Source organism: Nicotiana sylvestris, chromosome 2, assembly GCF_000393655.2.
Source record: "Nicotiana sylvestris chromosome 2, ASM39365v2, whole genome shotgun sequence".
NCBI lineage: Eukaryota > Viridiplantae > Streptophyta > Magnoliopsida > Solanales > Solanaceae > Nicotiana > Nicotiana sylvestris.
In genome coordinates this window covers 70141639-70169204 of record NC_091058.1, presented here as the reverse complement: position 1 = coordinate 70169204, position 27566 = coordinate 70141639, and the positions used below count along the sequence as shown (strand labels likewise).

General features: G+C 34.2%; 3 protein-coding genes across 3 annotated transcripts; all 3 read right to left on the bottom strand.

Annotated features, from left to right (window-relative positions):
* Positions 1–3264: 3264 nt before the first annotated feature.
* LOC104229529 (amino acid transporter AVT3B-like) lies at positions 3265–5376 on the bottom strand. The gene has a single exon (XM_009782182.2). It carries the CDS (start codon positions 5040–5042, stop codon positions 3765–3767), a length of 1278 nt encoding a protein of 425 aa, XP_009780484.1. The 5' UTR covers positions 5043–5376; the 3' UTR covers positions 3265–3764.
* Positions 5377–16198: 10822 nt separating this feature from the next.
* LOC104229530 (large ribosomal subunit protein uL11m-like) lies at positions 16199–19048 on the bottom strand. The gene is made up of 3 exons (XM_009782183.2): positions 18918–19048; positions 18442–18523; positions 16199–16840 (listed from the first exon to the last, which is right to left on the bottom strand). Exons 1-3 carry the CDS (start codon positions 19046–19048, stop codon positions 16361–16363), a joined length of 693 nt encoding a protein of 230 aa, XP_009780485.2. The 3' UTR covers positions 16199–16360.
* Positions 19049–22662: 3614 nt separating this feature from the next.
* Positions 22663–26701, bottom strand: LOC104229531 (probable protein phosphatase 2C 47). Its single transcript, XM_009782184.2, has 4 exons — positions 26016–26701; positions 25036–25230; positions 24242–24447; positions 22663–23485 (listed from the first exon to the last, which is right to left on the bottom strand). Exons 1-4 carry the CDS (start codon positions 26223–26225, stop codon positions 22930–22932), a joined length of 1167 nt encoding a protein of 388 aa, XP_009780486.1. The 5' UTR covers positions 26226–26701; the 3' UTR covers positions 22663–22929.
* Between the last annotated feature and the right edge of the window lie 865 nt (positions 26702–27566).

Here is a 27566-nt window from a genome sequence, read left to right as displayed (position 1 = left end):
ATAGCCCATATATGGGACAAAAGAACCCATCTCTCTATCAAAATGTATTTTATCTACATATTGTTTAGAATTGCTCTAATATTATCGGTTGGAACCCATGCTCTAAAGAGGCTAAATGGTGCACTTGGTTGAATGTTGAGTTATTTACGTAGAGGAATATAGATCAATTTCCACTTAAGACTTTCTTTTTTATCCTTTCTATAGTGGTGCACCCATATTATAAAAATTCTAGATCTGCCCCTACACTCCATTAGTTACCAATATAGCTTTAATTTGCATCAGCAGGCCTCGTATTAATAATTAGTTAAATAAAAAGTTGAAAATAAGGAAGATTTTCTATAATAATGGACACATAAAAGAGGTAAGTGTGATATTTGAAAGCATTCTTCTTTTTATAAGGAAGATTTCCACTCTCTTTTTAAAAGCATATTTTATTGTCAAGTTTATCATTCAATGAATTGAAACAACTAGAAGGCGAAAAAGCTTTATGGTAGGAACTAAGGTTGTATTGTGGGTCGGGCCTGGGCCTAAATGGGCTAAACGGGCCGGGCCAAACGGTCCCGGACTCTGGCAGGCCGGTCTCGAGCCAAATGGTCTCGGGCTTAGCGGTCCTGGAGGGTGGAACCGGCCCACTACGGGCCTAAGCCCACATGGTACCGGGCTAAATGAGTCGGGCCCACGGGCCTAAACAGGCTAAACGGGCCTAAGTGTTCCGGGCTATTTTTTTTGAAATTGTTTTTATCTAAAGCAATTTCTTGTAAATTATATATATATATATATATATAAGCTATATAATTTACAAGAAATTGTCTTAGATAAAAAAAAATTAAAAAAAATAGTCAAGGCCCGTTTCGTCTTTATTTTAACAGTACAACACAAACACAAACATAGAAACTTAACATAACTTAAATTCAGTACAACTAATGAAAACACATGACACGGGAAACATAAAGATACACTACCAGGCTCAACACGTACATGTCATTGTTTAATCACGACCGCCTAGTATTCTCTGCTCCAACCACTTAAATTTGTCTTCCAGCTTATTTTTTTCTTCTTCCACCTCTTTGAGTTTCTCCTTCAACTCCGCAACTTCTCGTTTGGATTGTCGCTCTCTTTCCCACTTATTCAAACACAAACAATGAAGATACTGCAACTTTTCTTTGTAGTATTCCTGCTGACAGGGTTCATCAATCCATACCTCAAAATTGCAACTTGTTCATACACGCCCAGTAGCGGCGTCTAGCTTCACCATCATCCCAACAGTCTTGCATCATGCATTTTTTGCCGCACTCGCACCTTGGCACATAAAAGGATTCAGACATTTGTTAAAGCGTAAAGAAAAAATTGAAGACTTAACAATTAAGAAATGAGTGATGAGTGAAGACTTGAAGGCTTCAATTTGAGTTTGAGAAATGAGAGAGATTGATGATTTTGTGAGTAAAAATGAAAGAATGAGGGGGTATTTATAGTGGAGAATAGGGAAAAAGTGTAATTATAAAAGGTTTGGGATTAAAACAAAGTTTGGTGTGTATATAAGATATGACAATATACTAACTACTAAGTGTATAATATATAAGCTATATTCGAACTTCGATATAACATTAGCTCTCTCTCTCTCTCTCTCTATATATATATATATATATATATATATATATATATGAACTCGGTATCAAAGCTAAAAATTAAAGTTTACATTTAATACTTCAAATTAAAGTTCAATGCCTTCAACATAATACTTCAAATTAATCTAACAAACTAAAACATTAAGCATAATACGTCTAATAATTTTAAAATAACACAAATTGTCTCAAATCAACTTAAAATCTTAAATACGAATGTCTGGAGAACGCGCAAGACAACTCTTTATATGCCTCCTTAAACTGCATATGCCCTCCTTTGGACGACGAGTGTAGACTCGACCACAGTTCTTGCACTTTATTATGTAAACTTCTTCATTTTCTTCTACCACATTAAAGTGTTCCAAAACAAATGGGTGCAATCTACCATCACCGGACATGATTTAACTTGAATTAAGAATTTGAGTTTGAGAAATGAGAGATGAGTGAAGACTTGAATACTTCAATTTGAGTTTGAGAAATGAGAGAGATTGATGAATTTGTGAGTAAAAATGAAAGAATGAGGGAGTATTTATAGTTGAGAATAGGGAAAAAATGTAATTATAAAAAGTTTGGGGTTAAAACAAAGTTTAGGGGCCAAATGGCTATTTTTTAAAAAGCCAAACGGCTAAAATTGCAGGCCAACAACTACTTTTTAAATTTCAGACCGTTGGCCTTTTTTTTTTTGAAAAATAGCCGTTGGGCTCGTTGGGCCCGGTTGAACCGGCCTAGGCCCGCCTGTCGGTCCCGGGCTCGCGGGCTATTTGGTGAGGACCGGCCCACAGTGGGCTTTAAGGACCGGTAGGGACCGGCCCGTTTGCTAACGATCCCGGGCTAGGCCCGGCCCACAATACACCCTTAGTAGGAACAAGAAAAGTAACATCTGCTTCACTGCACCAGAGAAAGATTTTGTCACCAATCTTGATATACTTAGGAAGATCAGTAGAGTGATGTTGTAGTTGGAACAAAATTTGATGGCAAAGTGTCTAATGCAGCCTCAAACTGTGTTAGTCTATTGTTATAAACTTGTAAGTGAAATTGGGGCTAGGACTATGTTGATTTTAAAGTTTTATTTCATGCCACAACAACAACAACAAACACAGTATAATCTCATCACTGGGATCTGGGGAGGGTAATGTGTATGCAGACCTTACTCTCTACCTTCGAGGCTATTTCCGATAGATCCTCGGCTCAAGGATCAACGAAAAGGCTATTTCCTCACAAGATAAATGGCTTCTGTAGTCGACCCCCCGACATGAATTCGAACTGGTTCTTAGAAGTACACACTTCTCCTCACCCACCTTTCTACCACCCTCTTCCAAACTTTTATAGTGCGATTCGCCAACTTGATACCCCTATTGTTGCAACTCTAGACATCACCTTTATTCTTTTACAAGGGAACCATCAAACTCATGTATTCATGAGCATTTTCCAAATCCACGGGATAAATTTCAACAAACTAATGAGTTCTGCTTTGCTTATTTATATTTTCAAACTCATAAGAGCTAGAAATGATCTTGTATTTCGATCATAATCATTCCTAAGCAAAGATGGAGAGGAAACAGAAAGAAGCTTCAACCCAAAACTTCAATATGGAACCAATAATTAATCAAAACTTCATTTTTAGAAAATATAGATTATCAAATGCAATCAATTCCCAAAGAATATTATATATGCATGATAACAAGTAGTGCTTAGCATTAAGAAGAGAAAACCAATCTGGCCAATTGAGCAATTACACGTTGCATTGCAACAATTAATACACAAGAATATGACCCTCACACACCTCACACCAATACTGTATATCATTTGTGAAAGGATAACTTAACAAACTTATTACTAATAAGAACAAAGAGTGAGCTTACTCTTTGCTAAAAAATAATTTCTTAAAAAGTAATCTGAACTCAATCTAAACCAAGAGTTCATAATATACATCTTCTGAAATAAAAGGGCAACCCGGTGCACTAAGCTCGGGTCCAGGGAAGGGTCGGACCACAAGAGTCTATTGTACGCAGCCTTACCCTATATTTCTACAAGAGGTTGTCTCCACGGCTCGAACTCGTGACCTCCTGGTCACACGGCGGCAACTTTACTAGTTAAGCCAAGTCTCTCCTTCGTACATCTTTTGAAATGCTATGGGAAAAGTTATGCCTTTTTTGCTAAGATCTCCATCAGGGAAGAAGAGGTGCCATAGACTGCAAAAACTGTGCCCATAACAATAAGAGCAGAATCAAAAGCCAAACCATTCCAGCTCAGCTCATCCTTAAACACAATCAGGTGAAACAAAGCAGGCAAAACAAACCCCAAAATAATACACACACTGCTCCCAACAAGTGACAAGAAATCAGCAAAATTAGGCACCACTAATGCCACAAAAGTCACTGCCAAAACCACAAGCCATCTAATCCACAAGCAGTAACTGCCTTCACAAAATCTCCTTTCCATCACTTCATAGACAGGATTCATCATCAGTGGGAAAGTTAAAAACAAGTTTATGCAAAGGCCAATTTGAACCAAACTGCTGAGCAAACCTTGCCCAAGATTTGTAGTGATTATATCCTTAGTATCTTCTCCAAAAGCAAAATAACCCAATATTCCAAAAGCACCAAACATCAAAGATATGAAAGCCATTGCCAAACCCAAGATTTTCCCAAATTTGTCCTTGTCTCTTGTCTCTGATTCCAGAGGCAAAACCATTCCAATCCCTTCAAAAGCATAGACAGCTACACCAAGACCATAGAAAAACACATTAAACCCACCAAACATTTCAAGAACTGGTCTGTTTGTAAGGTAAATCATTACATCCTCAACCATCACTACACCCATAGCTCCTAAATCAACAATATCAGCAAATATGCTCAAAGGGGCTAAAAGGGTCAGTGTGGGAATTGAATTCAACCCCAACTGGAATGGGAAACAGCCCCAAATATACACTGATTTGGGTGAAAATCCCAAGATTTTGGGATCTGGTTTTGTGATGGAGTAATTGAACAAATATGCTAAAGTATTAGCTACAAAAATCAAGTAGCTGATACAAAAACCAGCTTGGGATAGAACAATCATAGCATCAACAGCAAATCTACCCACAGGTCCACACACAGCAAATCCCAAGTCACCAAAAGATGAAACTTTTACAGCTTTGAGTTGGGATTCAATCCTACGCCTTGAATAAACCAAAAGCATCATACAGTGGTAGGTAAGAAAGGCAACTGAGAAAAGCATAATTGAACCTAAAACCCATCCAGTTCTCTTGAAAGTGTAAGGAAGACCAAGAACTCCAGCTCCAACTATTGCTATGAAAATATTAGCAAAAGTTTTTGAAGGAGAAGAGAGGTGTTGAGTCTTGCCTATAAGTGGTGTATCTTCTCTTGGGATGCTCAATACATGGGATGATGAACTTGCTTCATCTTTCTCAAACCCCATATTCTTATCCTCAAATCAAGAATTCAACCCAAGATAATGCAAATTTTACACAAACTAAGAAAAAAGATCAAAACTTCAGATTTGATATACAAGAACAAAGGTCAAGATTGAAACTTTTTCAACTTTTCTTGCTCTTTGTGAAACTTCTAGGAAACAAAAAGGAGGAGAACAGAGATAGAAAATGGGAGTGTGGTATGGTTTCCCCTGTGCTATGTATTATAGTACTAGTCTTTAGGCCGCCGACGGCTGTGGGAGCGTGTTGAAATGTGGTGGGGAGTTGCCGAGCTGTAAGATTTACAAATTGATCAGAGCAAGTTTAAATTATTCAACACGGACAAAAATGAACAGGGACAATAAAATACTATAATTATATTGCATAAATTTCACTTATTTTAATTTTGGTCTGACGAAACCATTAAAATACCTAAAAGATGGGAACTTTTATTTGTTGAAAATGTAGCACTCAAGAATATTTGTTTATATCAGACCAAGTGTCTGCATATTCTCTCTCATTTTTCTTCTAAATATGTTTTTCTCAAGAATCATAAAATTTGATCATATTTTTTGGGTATTATTCTAGTTGATTACTACTTCATTCTGCTATTTTTCGTGGTTGTGTATTCTTGTTGTTGTTGTACACGTTATGACTTGCTTCTTTTTTTTTTTCGTTTTGGATTCATTTATTATTTCTATTCGTACGGCAACTTATTTTTTAGAGGAGGAAGCAAAATGCCTTAATGGACTGATATAATACTTATGTAAGTGTACCTATAGGAAGACAATTTATCGTGGCTCCAAGATTTTCATTCCTAAACATTAGTTGTATAATAATTTAAATAAATAAGAGAGATTTATGTAATATAGGAAACATCAGAAAGGTAAGTGTTACATAACCAAAAATTGCAGGAGGTTTGCTTTCAATTTTTTCTTTTCTTTTTCGTTCTTTTTTTCTTAGGTTTGTGGTTGAAATAAAAAGATGATAAGAACGTTGCTTTCACTCTATCATGATTCATGAAAACTGTTAAAATGGTGTATAAAGGCTTCGCTAACAGTGACTTGTCTACCATTAATTAATTAAAATAAGTAAAATGCTAAAAAAAATTGTGGTAGGAACGAGAAAGCAACACCAGCATCACTGTGGATACGTTGAACCGTAGGAGAAAAAATGGTTTTATTATACAACAACAACAACAACCCAATATAATCCTACAAGTGGGGTATAGGGAGGGTAATATGTACGCAAACCTTACTCCTACCCCGAGGGGCAGAGAGACTGTTTCCAGGAGACTCTCGGCTCAAGAAAGCAACAAGAGACGATATACTAGTGTCATCAATAGAATCATAATAAAATAACAACAATATAAGAAATACGAAATAGATGGAAGGTATAATAATAACCAACAGATAAAGCCTGCATCAGTAGATGACCACTAGCATCCTAAAACTAACTCCTAACTGGCTAATCTCACTCTAGTGCGCTGTAGAAATATTCATAACTTTCCCCTAGCTTACAACCTTAATGCTCGACCTCCATAATTCGCTGGGTCATGTCCTCAGCAATCCTAAGTCGCACCATGTCCTGCCTGATCACCTCTCTCCAATTCTTCTTAGGTCGCCCTCTACCTCTCCTCGTGCCCACCACAGTCAGTCGCTCACACCTCCTCACCGGTGCATCAGTGCTCTTCCTTTGAATGTGCCCGAACCATCTGAGTCTTGCTTCCCGCATCTTGTCCTCCATGGGGGCCACACCCACCTTCTCTCGAATATCTTCATTCCTAATCTTTTTATAAAGACTGTTATGATAAATATCATATTATGGTGGATGTCTACTCTTCCTCCGTGATCTTCCTCTCAAATGCTTAATGACATATTCAATAACATATTTTCTATGTTCAATGACATATTTTCTTCACTTTTCATGCCTATATAAAGGCCTTGTAATAGATAGGAAAATACACACAATTGAAGAAGAAAATCTCTTCCTTCTCTCTATCTCCATTTCTTGTTCATGTTTTACTAAATCGCTTTTATTTTCTTATTCCATATTGTTACTTTGAGTTATATTTCATAACACGTTATCAGCACGAGTCTCTGACCAATTGTATATATATCTACAAAAAAAATTCTACATCCAGAAAAATTGCAATTAGAAGCCATACATATCATCTCATGGTTTGATGTAAAGAGAAACTACATATGGTAAGTAATGAAACGTAAGAAAGTATGTTTATCTTATACTTGTCATTCCTTTAATATCTCATATGCACATAACTCTGTATTACACCTGTATTGCATAAGCATATATTAATATTACATCTTTTATATCACATAAATGGAATGAAATTTTCGAAGTTTTATATGTGAAAATCATAGTAACTAGTTAATTGTTGATATGATGCATGTCATGGTAACCAAAGATATGTTATATAAGTTGTCTTATGCATATTTGTATGTTGACTATCTTCAATATGTCCTGCAGCTTTTAATATTTTCTTTAACTTGGATGAATATTTTTTCCTTTTGGGTTTTTGTACTTGCATATAAATAAATAAAAAAAGGAATTAAAAAAAAATTGGTCATACTGATTAGAAGCATAAATCATCTTGAAGAAAACAAGAAATACTTCACATCTTTATCTAGGTTGATTAATTACTTCTTTGAAATTTGGAAAACAAACCAGCTATTAAGAAAGTACACTTCATAATTTATGATCGTATCATTTGAAAGTAAACAGTGATTAGTATGACTACTAGAAGAGGTATTTTCGAGTATTTATGATCTACTTGATGCTTGCTATTGACTTACCATTTTTAAGTATTTTATATGAATGATGCATAAGCTACAACTAGGAAGTTGTTATCTATAATGTCACTTTTCAGGTAATATAAATGTTGAATTTATGTATTAGTATTATATATGTGTTGTTACCTATATGTTGTACTTTTGATAAATTTATTCACTAATTACTTGGTTGAATTGAGTGAAGGAAAGTCATGGCATTAATTCAAATCCAATAGGTAGGGTATACCCCGAAAACAACAATATTTTTTAGAGAAGCTCAATAAATATTATGACAATGATTTTATAATCCATTTAAACTCTAATAGAATTTAGAAGAAATATTCTGACTACAAACGATTGTATTTCATATAGATGCTACAAATAATTAATAAAACTTTAAACTGATTTGAGATTTGTACACTTATTTAAGAAAGCAAATTTGATTTGCTAAGTTGTAATTTAGTTGTGTATAACTTTCTTGGCATGTGATTGAAATTAAGGCTTGAGAATGAATCTCAATATTGTTTAGTCTATTATACCATTGATTGAGGGTAAGACATTGGGATGCTCCATAATGATAAGAGTTGGGTTTGAGTCCCAATTTATTATGGCCTAACATGTCTTTATATTGATAAGAAATTGAGTTTGAGTCCCACTATACCATATTGATGATATAATGATGACTAAAGAAAAATAATATATTTTTCATTAAAGGCATGAAGATTGTCCCACTTGATTTGCTCCATTCTTGAAGTGAATGTGGTAGCAGTGTATAATAAGTTTAAATGAAGACAAGTGGTTGAACAACGAACGTGGGCGTTCCAAAGATCAAAATAATAATAATTATCACTATGATTATAAAAGGAGAACAATAAGGGTTCTCAAAATAGTCCTTCAAAATGTGAAGGCAATGTTTACCATCAAATTGGTGTGAAAATAATAAAGCACGTCGCTGATTATGATCCATTTCTTGAAAAGAATGTGACTTGTGATAAGCATTGAGAATGCAAACTCATTCCTAAAGTTGAATGTGACAATATGTGATAAAAATAATGAATAAAGACATGTAATTCATGATTATATGAATACCACACAACTCACCTCTAAAGGAGGTTTGAGTGAAATAAAGAGAATAAATATTATTGTATGGTTACATGAATATGTCATTGGTCGCGTACATATGATACGCCAAATATTATTTTTGTCATGCCTTATAAAAGTTATTAAAGGCAAAATTAAAGCAAGAAATGATTTTGCTTATGATAATTCTGACCATGACAATTTATTATGATATAAGTTTCTCCATGAAGGAGACATTTACCATATGAATGGTATGATAAAAGATCTTGTAGTACAAAAATTGTTAAGAGCTCCGAAAAAACTAATTTGTTACTACCCGGATGAATAAAATTATTCATGACATTGATATTGTAAAATCTCAAAAGAAACTTTTTGAGTTTCAAATGTATAAGTCAAAGTGGTTGGCATATTGAGACTATAAATGAAAGGAAGATTGAATATATTCATATTTCTACAATCATACCAGGTAAATATGAAAGGTTACCCGATTTTCTTTCTATTTGTACTACACAAATATAAGTATGATGATGGAATCATATGCCACAAGTAAACTAGAGGTTTACTAAAACAAATATTAGTTAGCATAACCGGTTGACCATCCTGGTTCAATTATGATGCAAAAAATTAATTGAGAATTACATTGGCATATATTGAAGAATAGAAGATTCTTCAAGAATTATCTTGTGCTGCTTATTCTCATGATACACCAGTTAAGGTTGGGATTGAATCCCTTGATTTCTGGAACAAATAAAAAGCTAATAAATATATGGACCCAGTCACCTGCCATATAGACCGTTTACTACTATATGATTTTAATAAATGCATTTATTCTATGGTCACATATGCATTTGTTATCAACTTGCAGTTTGGCTTTTGCAAGATTACTTGCTCAAGTTATTAGAGCACAATTCCAGAATATAAATTATGATGATTTATCTTAATAATACTGGTTTAAATCCAAGTTGGTTTAGCAGAAATTGTATGCCTCCAATTATAGCTAAATCATTGGTTATGAGAACAAAACTAACAAAAATGAAATTTGGTATGAGATGTATTATTTAATATACAGCAGCACTTGTACGCATCTAGCCAACTTATAAAAATTTCTCCCTATCACAATCGGTTCAGGGTCAGAAACTAAATAATTTCTATATAGAAATATGGATATGCTATATGATTTGATTATGCCACCAAAATGCACAAATATGAGTTCCCAAAGAAGGTTGGAAAATGTGTTGGTGATCCCAACTTGAAGTTCAAGTGATAATTCATTTACAAATTATTGCCAGACGCATTTGCTGACCCAAAGCTAAATGTCATATTTCAGCTGCTACTGTTCCAAATAGAATAAAGTCCATGAGGGACAGAGTCTATGGCACGCATGAAGCGTAACAGACCAATCGGTTCCAAAGATAAAACTCCTTGAAGAAGGAGATGGACAAATATTCAAAATGGTCATAATAAGGAGGCAAGTGCCCTAGAAGAGAACCACGACATAACACTTCATAAGACCTCATGGGTGAGGCTCAGGTACCTGAAAATAATGAGATAAAGAGATCTCAATAAGTTATATCTTTATTAGGTAATATGGAACCGACGTAAAGTGATCATCGACGATATTGTTAATATAATGTAGCACTCAATATTATTAATATTGACGAGGATCTTGAGCTCAAATCTGTCATGAAATTTGGACAGATAAATGATTGGCCAAAAATAAAATTAAAAATAAAACACAATCAAGATTGATTTTACCTGAAAAATGTGAAGTTGGACGGATAGTCCAAACACCTGAAAGTATAAAGCCAGTGGAGGTATAAATGTGTTCTTGTGCGAAAAAAGACAAGTCGATAGACATAAAGACGACTTGTGTCACAAGAAGATTTGTAAATAACCTGGCATTTCAGGTTTTAATCTGGCAATATATGAAAAACGTGATATGCGTATAATGAAAATTATTGAAGGATTTAAATTGTTCTGAAGCATATTATGGTTCCCAAGAAATTTATTAAATAAAGCTTCAATAATCCTTATACGGATTGATACAATCAGTGCGCATGTGGTATAATCACCCACGAGAGTACTTGTTGAAAGAATGGTACAAAAATAATTCAATTTGTCCTTGTGTCTTTATAAAAGGATCTGGATTTGAATTTGTTATAATCGTCGTGTATGTTGATGATTTAAATATCATTAGAACTCCCAGGGAGCTTCCTGAAGTAGTAGACTGTTTAAAGAAAGAATTTGAAATGAAAGATCTTGTAAAGACAAAAACAAAATTTTGTCTTGGTTACAAATTGAGTATATGAAAGATGAAATTTTTGTCCATCAATCAGCATACACTTAAAAGATTTTAAAGTGATTCTATATGGATAAAGCACATCCATTGAGTACCCTGATGGTTGTGAGATCACTCGATATAAATAAAGATCCATTCAGACCTCATGAAAATAATGAAGAACTTCTTGGTATTGAAGTATTATATCTTAGTGCAATTGATGTACTAATGTATCTTGCTAACAATACAAGGCGTGACATAACTTTTTCAGTTAATGTCTTAGCAAGATATAACTCTGCTCATACAAGGAGACATTGGAATGAAATCAAACATATATTGCGTTATCTAAAAGGGACTACCGATGTGGGCTTATTTTATGGCAATGATTGCAGTCCTGGTCTTGTTGGTTATACCGATGCAGGGTATTTATCTGACACACACAAGGCTTGATCTCAAACATGCTATATGTTTACATATGGAGGCACTGCCATATCTTGGCGATCGACTAAGCAATCAATCGTGGCTACTTTATCTAATCATGCTGAGATAATTGTTATTCATGAAGAAAGTCGAGAATGTGTATGGTTGAGGTCTATAATAAATATTATTCGAGACAAATGTGATTTGAAGTGTTGCAAACTACCCACAATTTTGTATTGAAGGGAAGATTCATAATATGGCTGATTTGTTCACCAAATCTCTACCGACGTCAACCTTCAAGAAACTAGTGTACAAGATTGAGATGTGAATGATCAAGGATGTGAATTGATGCTCTCATCAGGGGGAGTATATACGCGTTGTACTCTTTTTTCCTTACAAGGTTTTGTCCCACTGGATTTTCCTTGCAAGGTTTTTAACGAGACAACCAAAATGCGTATTTCTAAACATGTGTACTCTTTTTCCTTCACTGAGATTTTTTTTTCCATAGAGTTTTTTTCCTAGTAAGGTTTTAACGAGGCACATTATCTATGGACATCCAAGGGGGAGTGTTATGATAAATATCATATTATGGTGGATGTCTACTCTTCCTCCATGATCTTCATCTCAAATGCTTAATAACATATTCAATGACATATTTTGTATGTTCAATGACATGTTTCATGACATATTTTCTTCACTTTTCATGCCTATATAAAGGCCTTGTAATTGATAGGAAAATACACACAATTGAAGAAGAAAATCTCTTCCTTCTCTCTATCTCCATTTCTTGTTCATGTTTTACTAAATCGCTTTTATTTTCTTGTTCTATATTGTTATTTTGACTTATATTTCATAACAAAAACCTAATATAACAAGATTTTTAGCAAGGGGAGTCTAAATATGAGGAAGTAAAATACGAATAAGATAAATGCATTCAACATCTAGTATATATAGATAAAATATTTTTTTTATCTATCTATATAATACAGTATAATTTTTTCGGCGAAAGGATGTCAATTGTTTATGTATCTCTTGAAATTCAGTTTTATTATAATCTTCCATGAAGTTCTTCTGCCTGATACCCATATAAATGAATTTAGATGCCTTTTTAATAAGGCAAACACTAATTATGTATTTATGTTTTACTATTCTCATTTGTGTGCTCAAAAATTTGTAGGATATCTTGTACAGATATGTCGACCAATTTGGACTCTCCAATTCACAGCTGCATTGGCAGGTAATATAAGAACCATAGTGTTGTACTTTACAGGACTTATCAGGAAAAATATCTGAAATTTTGATGGTGAAAGCAAAAAAGAAGCTTCATTTTTCAAAAGAAAAAAGCATTACTCATTGAATATCCAAAAGCATACTGAGAATTGATTTATTTTGCTCTTCTTTAGTCGAGTAGTATTTAAATAATCAAGTAAGATTGTTGTTTTCTAGGTCATCGTTCGTTTTTTCAATGTCTTATCGTAAAAAAAGTTGGTTGATCACCTATCTTCCCCTTTTGGATAAGGGATCCTGTCCTTTCAGACTTTTGCTCTTTTTAACTCTTTTTTGGGACCCCTAAATATTTGTCCTTTCCAAATAAGATACAATAAAAATATTGAGAAAGCAACTTGAGATCTTGGGGAGAATGTCACTGTCCCTTTGCAATGATCTGGACACAACGCTTAATTTTGCAACCACAAATTAAAGCCTTGAATATTTAACACTAGTGTGATATTGAACCCAACTTTGTTAGTTTTGCAAACACAAAGGTAGCTTTTAGAGTCGATGGATGGAATATTTGACCCTGGTATATATCATATTGAACCAAGATGATCCCTGAAGTTTTTTAAAAAAATTAGCGTCAAAATGTATTACTAATATTTGAACAGTTTGAGTGTTCTTAGTTGAACTAACTTGCTTCATAAAATATCAGAACTTTGCAAAGATAACAGTATGCGCCATTCAATCTATACCTAGTCAAAGTCATGTCTCTAGAAAGGACTGAATTTGGCTTATTGCCTTCTAGCCAGTTCTTTTTTACAATGAATAGTAATCAGGAAAAGTACTATTTATACAATGAATTACAAGTAGCACATTGTTGTATATCATTTGGACCATAAAATACAACTCACTCAACAATCTCTTTTCTTAAATTTTCCCATATAACATAAGAAAGAACTAAATAGGAAACACCAGCAAAAATTAGAAGTTTAAACAACCAGATTTCAAGATTTCAGAGAAACTGAAATGCACTTCTTTAGGGAACAACTATCTAGATTACAATTCTGAGAAACAACTTTCAATATTTTAGTGGAATTAATACACCTCGGATGATTAACCTCAAGCGGGGTATATCATTCTCAGAAAGACAGAAACTTCATTCATGCACAAACAAGAATATGGACTAGCAACAACCACCACTGCCAAATAACTATTATAGGAAACATGCTACCTTTGCAAGCACAAAGGTAGTGTTTAGAGTCCTTTTCCCTTCTTCACACCAGAAGGAAAAGTGAATTTTACCATCTAACACCAGAGTGATCATGAGACGATAATACTTTCTCCTAGCTCCCGCTACCCAAAATAAAATTTGCAAAATGCAAATCTTTTCAGGACTCTCTAGGTTAATGAAAACTAGTACCACATAAAATAGTAACTTCAAATAAAGCCATAACACTCGATCTCAACCCATAACGTATTGCTGTCATAGCATGAAGAATTGTTCCTTCATGCCCTATACTAGAAGGAAAAATGCAAGACACAGAAGCATTAAAAGTCTAGATCAGATTTCTTTGTATCCAATTAAATAACTATGCTGACAAGGTCAAAATCACCAAAGTTCTTTCAGTGGGTCTGCCTATTCTCTTCACATTGTTAAACTAACAGAAGCCATACTTTCAGCTAAGGTGCTTGTCTTTGTATCAGATACTATAAAAAAACTAGCAAAGTTCTGGCTTCAGTAAGTTTGTTTTTCTGAATGACTCCCGGTAATTGCCTGTTACTATGATGCAAGTCTAAATAGTTAAAGAACAGCAACAACAACAACGACCCAGTGAAATCCCACTAGTGGGGTCTAGGGAGGATAGTGTATACGCAGACCTTACCTTTACCCCGAGGGATAGAGAGGTTGTTTCCGAAAGACCCGCGGCTCAAAAGACGAAAAGAGGCAATATATCGGTACCATCAATAAAAACCATAGAAAAAGAAAAAATAACAGCATCATAAGAACCAAAAAATATATGAAAAGCACAATAATAACCGGTAGATTACTAAGATGAACGAAAGAGTAGTGAGAACTCAACACTAACCACTAGCAGTCATACATATACATATACATATACATACATACATATATATATATATATATATATATATATATATATATATATATAACATTTGATATAGAGGTTACAATTTGCAATGCCGATCTATACGTACAACCAGCAATGCCAGATCTATCTCATTTAGCTCTAGATATGCAACTATGATCGCTCGAATTACAGAGCTGTTAAGACTTAAGGTAACAAGGATAAAAGAAAAGCAAGAACCTACTAGGTAGATGCCTACTACACTTAAGCAGAAGTTCTCAGTAAGGGCTTTTCAAGTACTCTAGTAAATAGTTAAAGAACAACATTTATGGAAAATGGCAATCAATGATCAAACCTGACAACTGGCTTACAATCTCCTGCCAGGAAACTTAGATGCATAAAATGAGGAAAAGAATAGGATATGGCAAATAAAATACACAAGCAACTATGGTTTCAACAGCTTAAGGATGCTAAGAGGGATTGATAATTAAAGATAAGACAGACACCAAGCGCCCAACTCGATGCAAGAGATGGCTATGGAATCTATACTTACATTAGGGCATTAAAGATATGGTCTATTTTATAAGACTAAGATTAGAGACTACCTCCAATGGAAGAGTTAAAAAAATTGTGAAACGGCAAATGTAGAAATGGAAGACTTGACTAAAAAATTGCACGAAATGCTTTCTAGATGAATGCCAAAACTAACAGCAGAGAACTCAGCAAACTTATCAAATAAAAGAGCTAAATTTCAAAGAAAAAAATCCGTGAGAAAACACTACAGAACCTGTCTTATTCTATGACAAACATAGGCTAACTTTTGAACCTTTTCCCTTTTCGTGGGTGTCATCATTCAGCAGGAGTCGTGCTAATATTCCCTGTATAATCCAATTCTGTCAGAAGTACCCAGAGCAACAGGCAAAAACAGACAGTTACTTGAACATACAATTCAAAAATCCAGAATAAGTTGTGACAATCAGTATGACATAACACCATAACCACTATTCGTTGGCTACATCCTTCTTACCGCAGCCATCCATTCTCTAACCTAACAAGGAACATTTCCCTAAACCAAGATTGCACCATATAAGGATTACTATCATCGTAACAGACCTTGTATCAATAGCAAAAAATGATCGGTCTAATTTTCCATCCTCGGCTCTACCTACGATAACTAATGCTTACACACACAAATAGAAAAAGAGAGGCAGTAGAATCCACATAGGTTAGCTCATTCTTCTCGATTCACAGTAACGGTATCAAAAAGCATTAATCTTGCTCAAACAACTCTAATGGACTTCAAAAAAACTAACTTTATTGCTAAGAAAACATTCATAATTCATATCATGCTTCCTTAAACAGCAAAATCGTTACTTCAACCAACTTTACTACTCTTCATTTCCAAATCTTAGTACAAAAACTACAGAAATAGCAAAAATACAGTTCAATAGTTTCATTTAATCCAGCTCCTTCTGAACTTTAATCCCCATAGAATTCGACGTCCCAATAATAGACTTACAAATCGACTCCAAGGGCATGTACTGGCAAAATAGATCACTCTGTTTGATTTTAGCAATCTCATAAACATGCTTTAGGGTTAGAGTTGACGTCGTTACATGACCAGGGCGACCACTTCCCAGCTCAATTCCAGTAGCCTGCTTTAGGTACCATGTAACTGACGGAGACTTAACGGTGAACTTGAAAGTCCCGTCCTTGAACGCCGATATGGTGATGGCCATAGGTGTACCGGGCTTGAACTTCTGGGTCCGAGCATTGAAGTCCTTGCAGAAAGCCATGGAGTTGAGCTTGTATTGACCCAGGGCCGGTCCTACTGGTGGGCCGAGCTTAGCTGCACCCGCATCGACGGTGAGACGGATCGTGGCTGAGATAGGGCGGCGCGTTAAGATCTCTTTTAGTGTCGTAAAAGGGGGGTTTTGCTACTGCTTTAGCTGCGCCGGTGATGAGGCAGCGGTGATGAGGGAGGGGCTTTGCTACTGCTTTAGCTGCACCGGTGACGAGGCTTTTTGTTCATTTGTGGTGCTTTTTTAACTTATGGGCTTATGGCCCATAATGTTATGGGCTGCCTCATTTATGTCAATAAGAAGAAAAAAGTAAAAATTGCACAGGGCGCCCTATTTGGTCGCCCCCATTTAACCTATACCCATATTTTTTAAATTTTTTTAACTTGTACCTACTTTTTAAATAACTTCAACCCCCTTTCTCCTACTCCTTCTCCTCCTTCGTTTTATTCTTCTTCTTCTTCTTCTTCTTCTTCTTCTTCTTCTTCTTCTTTTTCTGCTGCTGTTGGTGCTGCTATGTAACTTTAGTTATTAAAATTTTGTGTAGACATATCTAGTTCAATTATAAGACGAAAATTTTCTTACACTACTGTATTCCAGTCAAGAAATACGAAAGGATCTGCAAGTGGTCATTGTTTGGCACCATGTCCTTTTTCACCCTTAACTTCAGGCTGAAGTGAAAGCAATTCACCACAAATTTAGCATCTTGCCCATGACAAGGAAACACCAAGTTACTTGTATAGTTGTATGCAATAAGAAATAAAATGGCCATTGCTTATATAGTGCTGAAGTTTTTACAGTGAACTAAATAACTTTGCCAGTTACAAAAACAAAAACTTCAGCTCTAGAGCTGAAGTTCGCCAGTTACAAAACAAAAACTTCAGCAATGCAAATAGAGAACAAAACTTCAGCTATTATACTTAAGTTCAACAATTACAAACAAAAGCTTCAGCACACTTGGTTCAACACACTTGCTACTTTAGGCCCGTCTGCTAGAATGCTGAAATTTTGCGTGATTGCATTTGCTACTTCAGCCCCGTATGCTGAAGTTATGCAAAAAAGCGGGTACACTTGCAATTTTTTTGCAAAGCGGGCACAAGTTAAAACGTGACACAAAAAGCGGGTATAGATGCAAATCCCCCAAGAAAAAAAGTAAAAATTGCATGGGGCGCCCTATTTGGTCGCCCCCATTTAAGGGGGAAGTGCACGGTCAGCCACTAATAACACATGTATTTACTTTTAAGCCAATGTTTAAAATATCTTTAGTCTTTAGACACTGCTTTAATAAACTTTACCTGCCCGGACGAAAACACTCTTCTGCTCATAAAGTTCAGGACCAGGTGTCCTTAACTTTTGAACTTGCAACTCTAAGTTTAGGACTTCAGAACTACATGTCCTTAACTTTTGAACTTGGAACTCAAAGTTCAGGACCTATTGTCCTTAACTTTTAAGCTTGTAAGACTAAGTTCAGGACCAAATGTCCTTAACTTTTGAGCTTGTTAGTCTAAGTTCAGGACCAAATGTCCTTAACTTTTGAACTTGTAACTGTAAGTTCAGGACCAAGTGTCATTAACCTTTGAGCTTGTTAGTCTAAGTTCAGGACCTATTGTCCTTAACTTTTGAGCTTGTTAGTCTAAGTTCAGGACTTCAGGACCTATTGTCCTTAACTTTTGAACTTGTAACTATAAGTTTAGGACCTATTGTCCTTAACTTTTGAGCGTGTTAGTCTAATTCAGGACCAATGTTCGAGGAGTAGGCCTTGTATATTCCTTTGACTCAATCTCCCATTCTCCATTAACTACATACTCTGGCATAGCTTTTCTGAGATCATAAAAAAGGAGTTACTTTTCAACGACAAAGACAAAGCAAAATATATAGGAAGAAGACGATAAAGAAAAAGAAAGAAAATGGAGGTTGGGAATGGAAGAAGAATATGCAAAGAGAATAGCCCAGAAAGAATATGCAGAGAGAATAGCCCAGAAAGAGAATCTGAAAATAGCGTATCTATCCAACCTGTGATACCACTGTATTTCCGTTTGGGAAGGAAAGGGTAACAACGTCCTTTCATATTAATTTTAATAAACTAGTGGCTACTATTGCTCAGCATTAAAAATATTGGATAAAAAGTAAATACCACTTTAAATAGTGGCTACCCCATACAATTTTTACCCCATTTAACCTATACCCATTTTTTAAAAAAAGTTTTAACTTGTACCCATTTTTAAACAATTTCAGGAACTCTTTCTCCTCCCCCTCCTCCTTCTCCTCCTTCGTTTTCTGAATGCTGAAGCTTGGGATATTGCTATGCGTTGCCTGCTGATTCATATATATATATGCTTGTCCCATTATGTTCAGTTTAGTTTTATTCACAATAATTTAACCTCTTAGATATTTTAGCTTTACAGGAACATTGGTTTTTAGTTCTAATTTATCTGTAGTAACTTGTTTTCATGTCGAAAATATTTTTTATTCTTTAATATTTGAAATGAACAGCATCAATTGCTGCTAATCATGATCTATTAAATTCATTGTTGTTTAGAACTTCAGCTCTAAAAATGCTGAAGTTCAGCAAATATAAACAAAAACATCAGCTCCTATAATGTTGAAGTTCAACAAATATAAAACAAACTTCAGTCCTAGAATGCTGAAGTTTAGCAATTACAAAACAAACTTCAGCTCATAGAATGCTGAAGTTCAACAATTACAAAACAAACTGCAGCTCCTGGAATGCTGAAGTTCAGCAATTACAAAAGAAAAACTTCAGCCAAAACGTGTTGTAGTTTTATTGAACTGAAATTTGCCATTGCACTATGAACTGAAGTTTGCGTGATTGCCTTTGCAAGTCAGGCTAAACTTCAGGCAAAAATATCTGAAGTTTTGCTATACTTCAGGTAAAACATTCTGAAGTTCAAACTTCAGACATAAATTTTTGCTACTTCATGCTCGTATGTCTAAAGTTACGCGAAAAGTGGGTACGCTTGCAATTTTTTTTTTGCAAAGCGGGTATAGGTTAAAAGGTGACCCAAAAATTGAGTATAGATGCAAATGCCCCGGAAAAAAAATAGTTTAAAGTTTTGAGTTATTTCATTTATAGCCAGTTTAGCCAAGCTTCATAAACCAGCTTAGTTTGAGATTCTTTTTTTCAAAAGTACTTTTGGTGAGAAGCAATTTGTGTTTGACTAATTAATTTAAAAAGCACTTCTGAGCAGCAATTTAATGTTTAGCCAAATTTTTAATAAGTGCTTCTAAGTGTAGTTTTCCCAAAAATGTTTTTTTATAATGGAAAAAAACATAATTAGGCAATATTCAAGAAAAAAAAATTCAGAATCCTAGCAGGAACTAGTAATTAATAAACTAGCACCTAATTAATTACAGTCCTGAACAAAACATATAATGCTGGAACAAAAATCAAGTTTCCACATGTGTGAACAGATTCTAATAAAACAAAGGACCGAAAATCAGTCCTATTAATTGCCCAAAATTAGTCCTTTTAATACTCATCTCTACCAAAACGTTTAATCAGATTATACAACCCATTTAATTACCTTCAACACACATCTCTCTTCTAACATTAATGTCACTATCAAAAGGCATATATGTACGAATCCTCCAAAGGAAAGTAGCACTTATTTTATATATTTTTAGTTGTTATTTTCGTATATAGTAATAAAAATATAATTAGATTAATGAAATATTATAAGTATTTTATGGATCTGTAAACTTAAAGTTATTTCCATAGTAAATGTGTTCATAATGTACATCAAATCTAAATTAAAAATATATCACATATATATACGAAGTTTATGTTTCAAATGTCAAATATAATTAAACTATATATTGATCACATCAAGTATTTATAATTATACATTAAATATATATAATACATGTATTGAATATGTATATTTGTTTATACGTTATGTATGCAAAATTATACGTTGCATAGACATAAAACGAGTTCCGAATAGTCAAATATACACAATATATTCATTACATATGTATATATTTATAATTAATTTTCTGTTTATATTTTAAAAAAATTCAAAATTATAATTTTATTTATATATTATAGAATTTCGATTATATATAAAATTTAAAATGAAAAAAACTAATTATAATATTATAGTAGAAAAAATGTACAAAGATGAAAATGGAGATAATATGAGGATATTTCAACATCGAATTAATTTAGAAAAATAAAATAAATTAAGTAAATAATACACATATTATTGATAAATTTAGGAAATTGAAGATTTTGAACAATAAAATAAAATTTTAAAATGTTGTTTTGAGAAGTAATAGTGAAATGATATTAAGCCAAGTGACATGCTAATAAATTGTCATATTAATAATGTAATAAAATTAAATAATAAAAATTATAATAAAGAAAAATAAAAAACAAAAATAGTATATGTTGACTATATAATTCATTTTTCTTTAATTTCATATAGTTTAGTTAATGAAATATTGTATTGAGAAGTAAGATGCCAATTGAAATTTTATTAAGGCAACATGATATAATATACTAGAAAGAAAAATTATAATTAAAATAATTAATATTTCTAATATTGACCGCGTAACACGCGGGTCCTAATACTAGTATAAATTTAAAATATATCACATATATATACAGAGTATATGTTTCAAATGTCAAATATACTCAAACTATATATTGATCACATCAAGTATTTATAATTATACATTAAATATACAGAATACATATATTGAATATGTATATTTGTTTATACATTATGTATATAAAATTATACATTGCATAGACATAAAACGAGTTCGGTATAGGCAAATATACACAATATATTCATTACATATGTATATATTTATAATTATATTGTAAAAAATATATCACATATATATATATATACACCTTCAAACATGGAATAAAAATGTGAATTTACTTAGACTTTGTTTGATATAATAATGAAAAAGGGGATCCTAAGAGGGGGAACTTTCATAAAAATGGCAAGTATATATTAATGATGGGAGAAAAATAGGGACAAATTAATATGGTTCAAAATCAAATTCTTAAATTGTGGACTATGTTTAAAAATTTGGAGAGTACTAAATGTACATGATTTTGAAAAAATACTGCAATTGTAAATGAATGTGCTCTTTTTGGAATAAAACAAAAATAATGATCTTTATTTAAATATTATTTAATAAGTAACTGACAATGTAAAAACCTTTTTTTAAAAAGTGCTTTTAGGGAGAAGCTATTTTTTATGCTTCTCCAAAATTGCTTCTGCTTCTACTCAAAAGCACATTTTTTCTTCTAAAAATTTGGCCAAACACTTCAACTTTAAAAAAAAAAAAACACATTTTTCCCTTTTGAATTTGGAGAAGCTTGGCCAAACAGGCTATTAGCCAGCTGGAATTTAGTCTCTTATAAAAGATGATTAAGTTTCATGTTAGAGATTTTAACCAGTTGATTTATTCTGTAATATTGAGTACTGTTATATCTTAATTCAGGTTAAAAAGTTGTGAAAGCTTGTTTTATCTTAATAAGAGTGGTGCATTCTAAAGAAACTGTTCATTTTAAGATTGAAAATGAAATTGCGAAAATTCAACATAATCTGAGAATTGTCCAACATAGAAATGATTTATGAATGCTGCTTTATACAGAAACTGTTCATTTTTAAAACTAGTGGCTATTTGAAGCTTCACTACTTAAGTGTGTGCATTTCACTTGTACAAGTGAGTAGATTCGTTATGCATGGTGCGTGCTATTGAGGTTTTGTGGGAGGATGAAAAGTACATAAATTCTTGAAAAGCAATGGGTCTGTTCCCTTTTTGGCAAGTTATCCAAAACACAGAAGCTATGTAACAAAAGTGACATATCAAGAACATCCATCTTGTTTGCACGAGTAATGCTCAGCGTTACAATCATTTTGTAGAGAAACGAAACTTTTAACTTTTTTCTTATTTTGGGTTCTGGAAGGAAGGAAGGAAAGCACAATCCAGTCATTTTCATAGATTATGGTCAGTCCCTTCACAAGACCAAACTGTGGCTATGAATGAATCTTGCATCTTATAATGGTAACCAGCAAAGAATAGTAACAGAAAAAGGACAAACATCGAGTTCCAAGATTACAGGAGCTCCGTGTTTCTCAGCAACAGATCAATATGAACCATGGACAGCAGAAACTCAGAAAAATTGCTGACCTATGGTCTATGCTAAGTTATCTCTATAAACAGTTGCCAAACTCTCTTTTTTATATGTCACTTAACACCCCCTTTAAAAGATCCAGTCCTTCAGCTGATATACTTCTCCTCCTTGTAGTTCTTGGTATTTCAATTCGAGGTGGCGGATCATGAGAGAAGCAGATTACAAGAGCGGTTAGATTATCACAACTGTTACGCTTTAGTGCCTCCTTGACAAGAAATTTTGAGCATTTCTCGGGATCATTATGCAGCATGAGTTCCTTTCTTACGATTGTTACTGCGTATTGGCTACTCATGACATCCCATAAGCCATCGCAACCAATTATTAAGAACTCATCCTCTTCTGACAGGACCACCTCTTCGAACTCCGGCTCTGAGCTTAAGGGTCCCTTTGAACCTTTGGCGCCCTTTATATGCCAGTCGCCCAGTGCTCGTGCAACGGACAGCTGACCATTGAGGTAGCCATCAAAAATTGTTCCCCCTAGTTTTTCAATTCTCAATTTCTCGGAAGTAGCATTTGGCTTGTGGTCTTTTGACAATTCAATTGCTCTTCCGCGCTTCCCTAGTACAGCTCGAGAGTCCCCAGCATTAGCTATTAGCATGGTCCTGTGTATTACAAAAGAAAATACAAATAAATGAGTACAAGTTACAATTTGAGACAACTAAGTGCGATACGCAGGAAAGATAAATGTAATAAATACATAGATGTATGTCCAAATGTGTCCTTGTAAATGAAAATCATAATTAAAACGTGAAAGGTTTGCCCCTACATGGTATGTAATTTGAGGGCCGAAATCAATAGGAAGATCACCTTTGCACGATGGACTTACACATTTCAAAGCAGTAATGCCATTTACTCGGCCATGAACTTCAAATATATAAGGGCCTATTGCACGTGTTCAAACTACTCTCATCTCAAATCAAATAAAAGCCTTGTCAGCTGTAAACTAAAAAGAAATTTGGAGAATCCCTAGAAAAAGTTGCAAAGCTGATATGCCAAAAGAAAAGTGGACTAATATGTGGCCATTCCTTACGAAGCTGAGGAAAAACAAGTATTGCGATATGATTTTCAGCTACGATGATTTTATCATCATTTTATCTTCCGATTTTTCGACTTGCCTCTATTTCATTATCGACATTCCCCAACCTGATAAACTTTGTGTTTAGGTTTCGGTGATGCCTTTCCTTTCAGTAGAAAGGTATTCTACCATTTGATCAGAACACAGACAATAGTCCAAAATATTCATAATTTTGCTTAAACAATGTTTAGGGACAATGATGGATTCACTATTTGTTGCTCCCTTCTGACATGAAGAATTAGAACATAGGACTGAACTACACAGAAGCAGATCAATGTCTTACCTTCCTAAAATAAGTGCGACCAGAGCAGTTGTTCCAGAGGTACTATCAAGAGACTTCGTATCAGCTAGCGCATTATCAGCTTTTGCAAAAGCATTCCTGACAGCTTTTTTTACCATCGATGGAAAATGGGAATCATTTACAATAAATTTAAGGAGATTCTTCTGAGTGAATGATGCAGCATCAACGCCACCATGGCCATCAAACACCTGAAAGTACAAAAAACAACAATCAGACAAGTAATATCCAAGGAGTTGACTTTTCAAGTTAGCGCATTTTTTGTTGATATCATACAACTACCAAAAACTAGATAGAAATCTTTGAACTCAATAATATATGTTTTTATTAAAAACACCAGTGCTCATTATATTCAACTTTCTAATTTTAATCCTGAATTTTAGATTTATGACAAGAGGGGTTGCTCTGATGGTAAGCAATCTCCACTTCCAACCAAGAGGTTGTGAGTTCGAGTCACCCCAAGAGCAAGGTGGGGAGTTCTTGGAGGGAAGGATGTCGAGGGTCTATTTGGAAACAGCCTCTATACCCTAGGGTAGGGGTAAGGTCTGCGTACACACTACCCTCCCCAGACCCCACTAGTGGGATTATACTGGGTTGTTATTGTTGTGACTAGTACTAGAATTCAATACAAGACAGTCAAAGAACCTGGTGACATCAGGCTGTATCAGTCAAGAATCATGTTTTGACATTACATACAGAATGTAACTTTCAACAAATTATGTGGCCTTTCAGCTCTTTCTCAAAAACTGACAATTTGGATCAAATAAGAAACAACATACACCATAAAATGCTCCTTGTGAAAGAAGACCTTTGGAGTCATCAACATATTCCCGAAGATTATCAACACGGATATGTTCATCTTCCATGTACGTTTTGGGTCCCATGTCAGAACAGCTTCCTGAGCGAAAGATGGGGACATAAGCACAATTGTCACTTGATGGTGATCTCAGACCGATCATTACTGTTTTTGGTTCCTAGAGATTTGATAACACAAAGACAGCTTTCAATCAGCAAGCAGCATAAACACACACTGACAGATGAAAAGCCTCTCTAACTAAACAACCTACAAGGTGATACGCTTTCAAAACAGTCATCGTGCACAAATTCATATAGGCAAGGCTAACTGTTGTAATGCAAATAAATGACAGTTCACCAACAGCTTATAATTCATGATGCGACCTACAAAGTCATTGTTGGCATAATCATGGTATTAAAATCCTAAAAGTTGAAAACGGTTGCCAGAAGTTAGAAAATCTTTTAACAGTTCACTTAGAGCAAATCAAGCTACTCAATCTTGAAATGAAGAACAATGTCTGTACTGGGATCTCCTTTTCACTACTATCAGCACCAAGATACTTCTCCTTGGGAGAAAGATTTAAAACCAGACATTGCTGATTGTTGTTAGGAAGTAATTAGGATTGCCACTAGTGAACAATGACCAGGAACCACCGCGCAATTGACACAATTTTAACAAGTAATTATCCGATCCAATTTTCCTTTTTTGTTTTTGAAATAGTTCATTTCCACGACAGGAGTACCATACAAGCTTTCACAGATCACCTCAAGCAATTGATACAAAATCCTGCTAAAGGATATAACTTTAGTACATAACATACATCACAGAGACTATGGAAAACAAGGGACTTGGTCACTTATACATAACTGAATTACTTGAAAACCTACAACATAAGAATCTCAGTTTTAAATAAACCAAGGAAAGATCAAACTATCATGTTTTGCAAAAATTGGATCCACTTACCAATGCAGAAGTAGCTGCCAAGCTAGCTTGGCTAATACAATGCCTCATCCCTGGATTGTTTCTTGGTGGCTTCCCTGCATTTGGCTGATTCAAATCATCAGATATTTCTTTATTTTCTTCAATTGCTGACATATTTCCCTTACAGAAACCATTCTCTATTTCCCCATTACAGGGTAACATACTGGTGCCTGGTGCCATCATTTCTTCCATTCACTCCATCAAACATACAACAGATCCCTTTTTTTGTAACCTTTAAACCAGAAATAGCAAGCTCAAAAATGTACATTCACTTTCCTTACTTTCATGATTTCTTTTTGTATTATATCTTCTTGGTTTTGAGGCTTCACATGGACAGCTGTGTAACTGTTCCTTGATCACAGCTCAGAAACACCACATTAACCCACATTTTAAGGCAGAAATTGAGTATGACAGACCCTTCTTCTAATTTCAGAAACAAGCAAAGTCACCCACATGCCAAGATTCAAACTTTATCAAAATTCAGATTGCCCTTGGAAATAAGAACTGAAAAAGATTATGATATAAGATCTAGATTAAGGATAAGATAAGAATTTAACAAAGAAGATTAAGAGTGATTAAACCAACAAAAAAAAAACTAAGTGAAAAAATCAAAGCATTGTAAAATGTGTAGTAAGAAAAAGGAATGGACTTAACATAGAAGAATGTATAGAGAGGGGGAGTGGCGATCCCAGCTTTGAGCTTTTTCATGGCCGGCATTGTAGGTTTGTGGGGATTGGGAGATTGGGTTTGTGACACGTGGGACAGTTATTTGGATGGCAGGTATTTTAGTTGACCACACATCCTTTGTATATTTTGTCATATGGGTTAATCAAGAACGCCATGATTTTACATTTTGCTGTTGAAACATGCAAAATGCTGTTGAAATTTGCTCATCTTAATACTAGGTAATTATTTTCTTTTTTATGGACGAACTAGTTTAATGTGTCTTATAATTATTATATACGGTTGAAGAACATGCATTGATTTGTGATTATAGTAAGGGCTTCATTGTGCTTATACCTTTATATGTTCTCAATTCTATTATATTTGTGTCTTAATATTGGTCAGACATCTAAAGATTAACAGCATAACTATTACTTTGCCAATCATAAATTCAACTTATTCTCGAATAAAGTTTTTTCAATTGTATATATTATCAGTCAGTTACCATGTATTATAGGCGACAGTATATCTTATTTTAAGCGTGGTTTCAAATTTGATACAAATGGTATTCAATTCCTAACTGTATGGGGGCGAAGTCCAGCAATATCCACATTTAAGCCCGTTATTTAAAATATATTAACAGTTTATAATATATTTAAATATTAGCCAATTCACCCAAATTTCAGGGCTAAGTATCTTGAATTTGGAAATTCAGGACTTAGTGTCCTGAATTATTTAGATGCTAATTTGAAATTCAGGACTAAGTGTCCTGAATTTCTGAACTGCTAATTTAAAATTCAGGACATAAGATTCGAACTTCTCGACATAACTTTCGAAAGGACACGATGTACTGAAATTTGAACTTTGAGG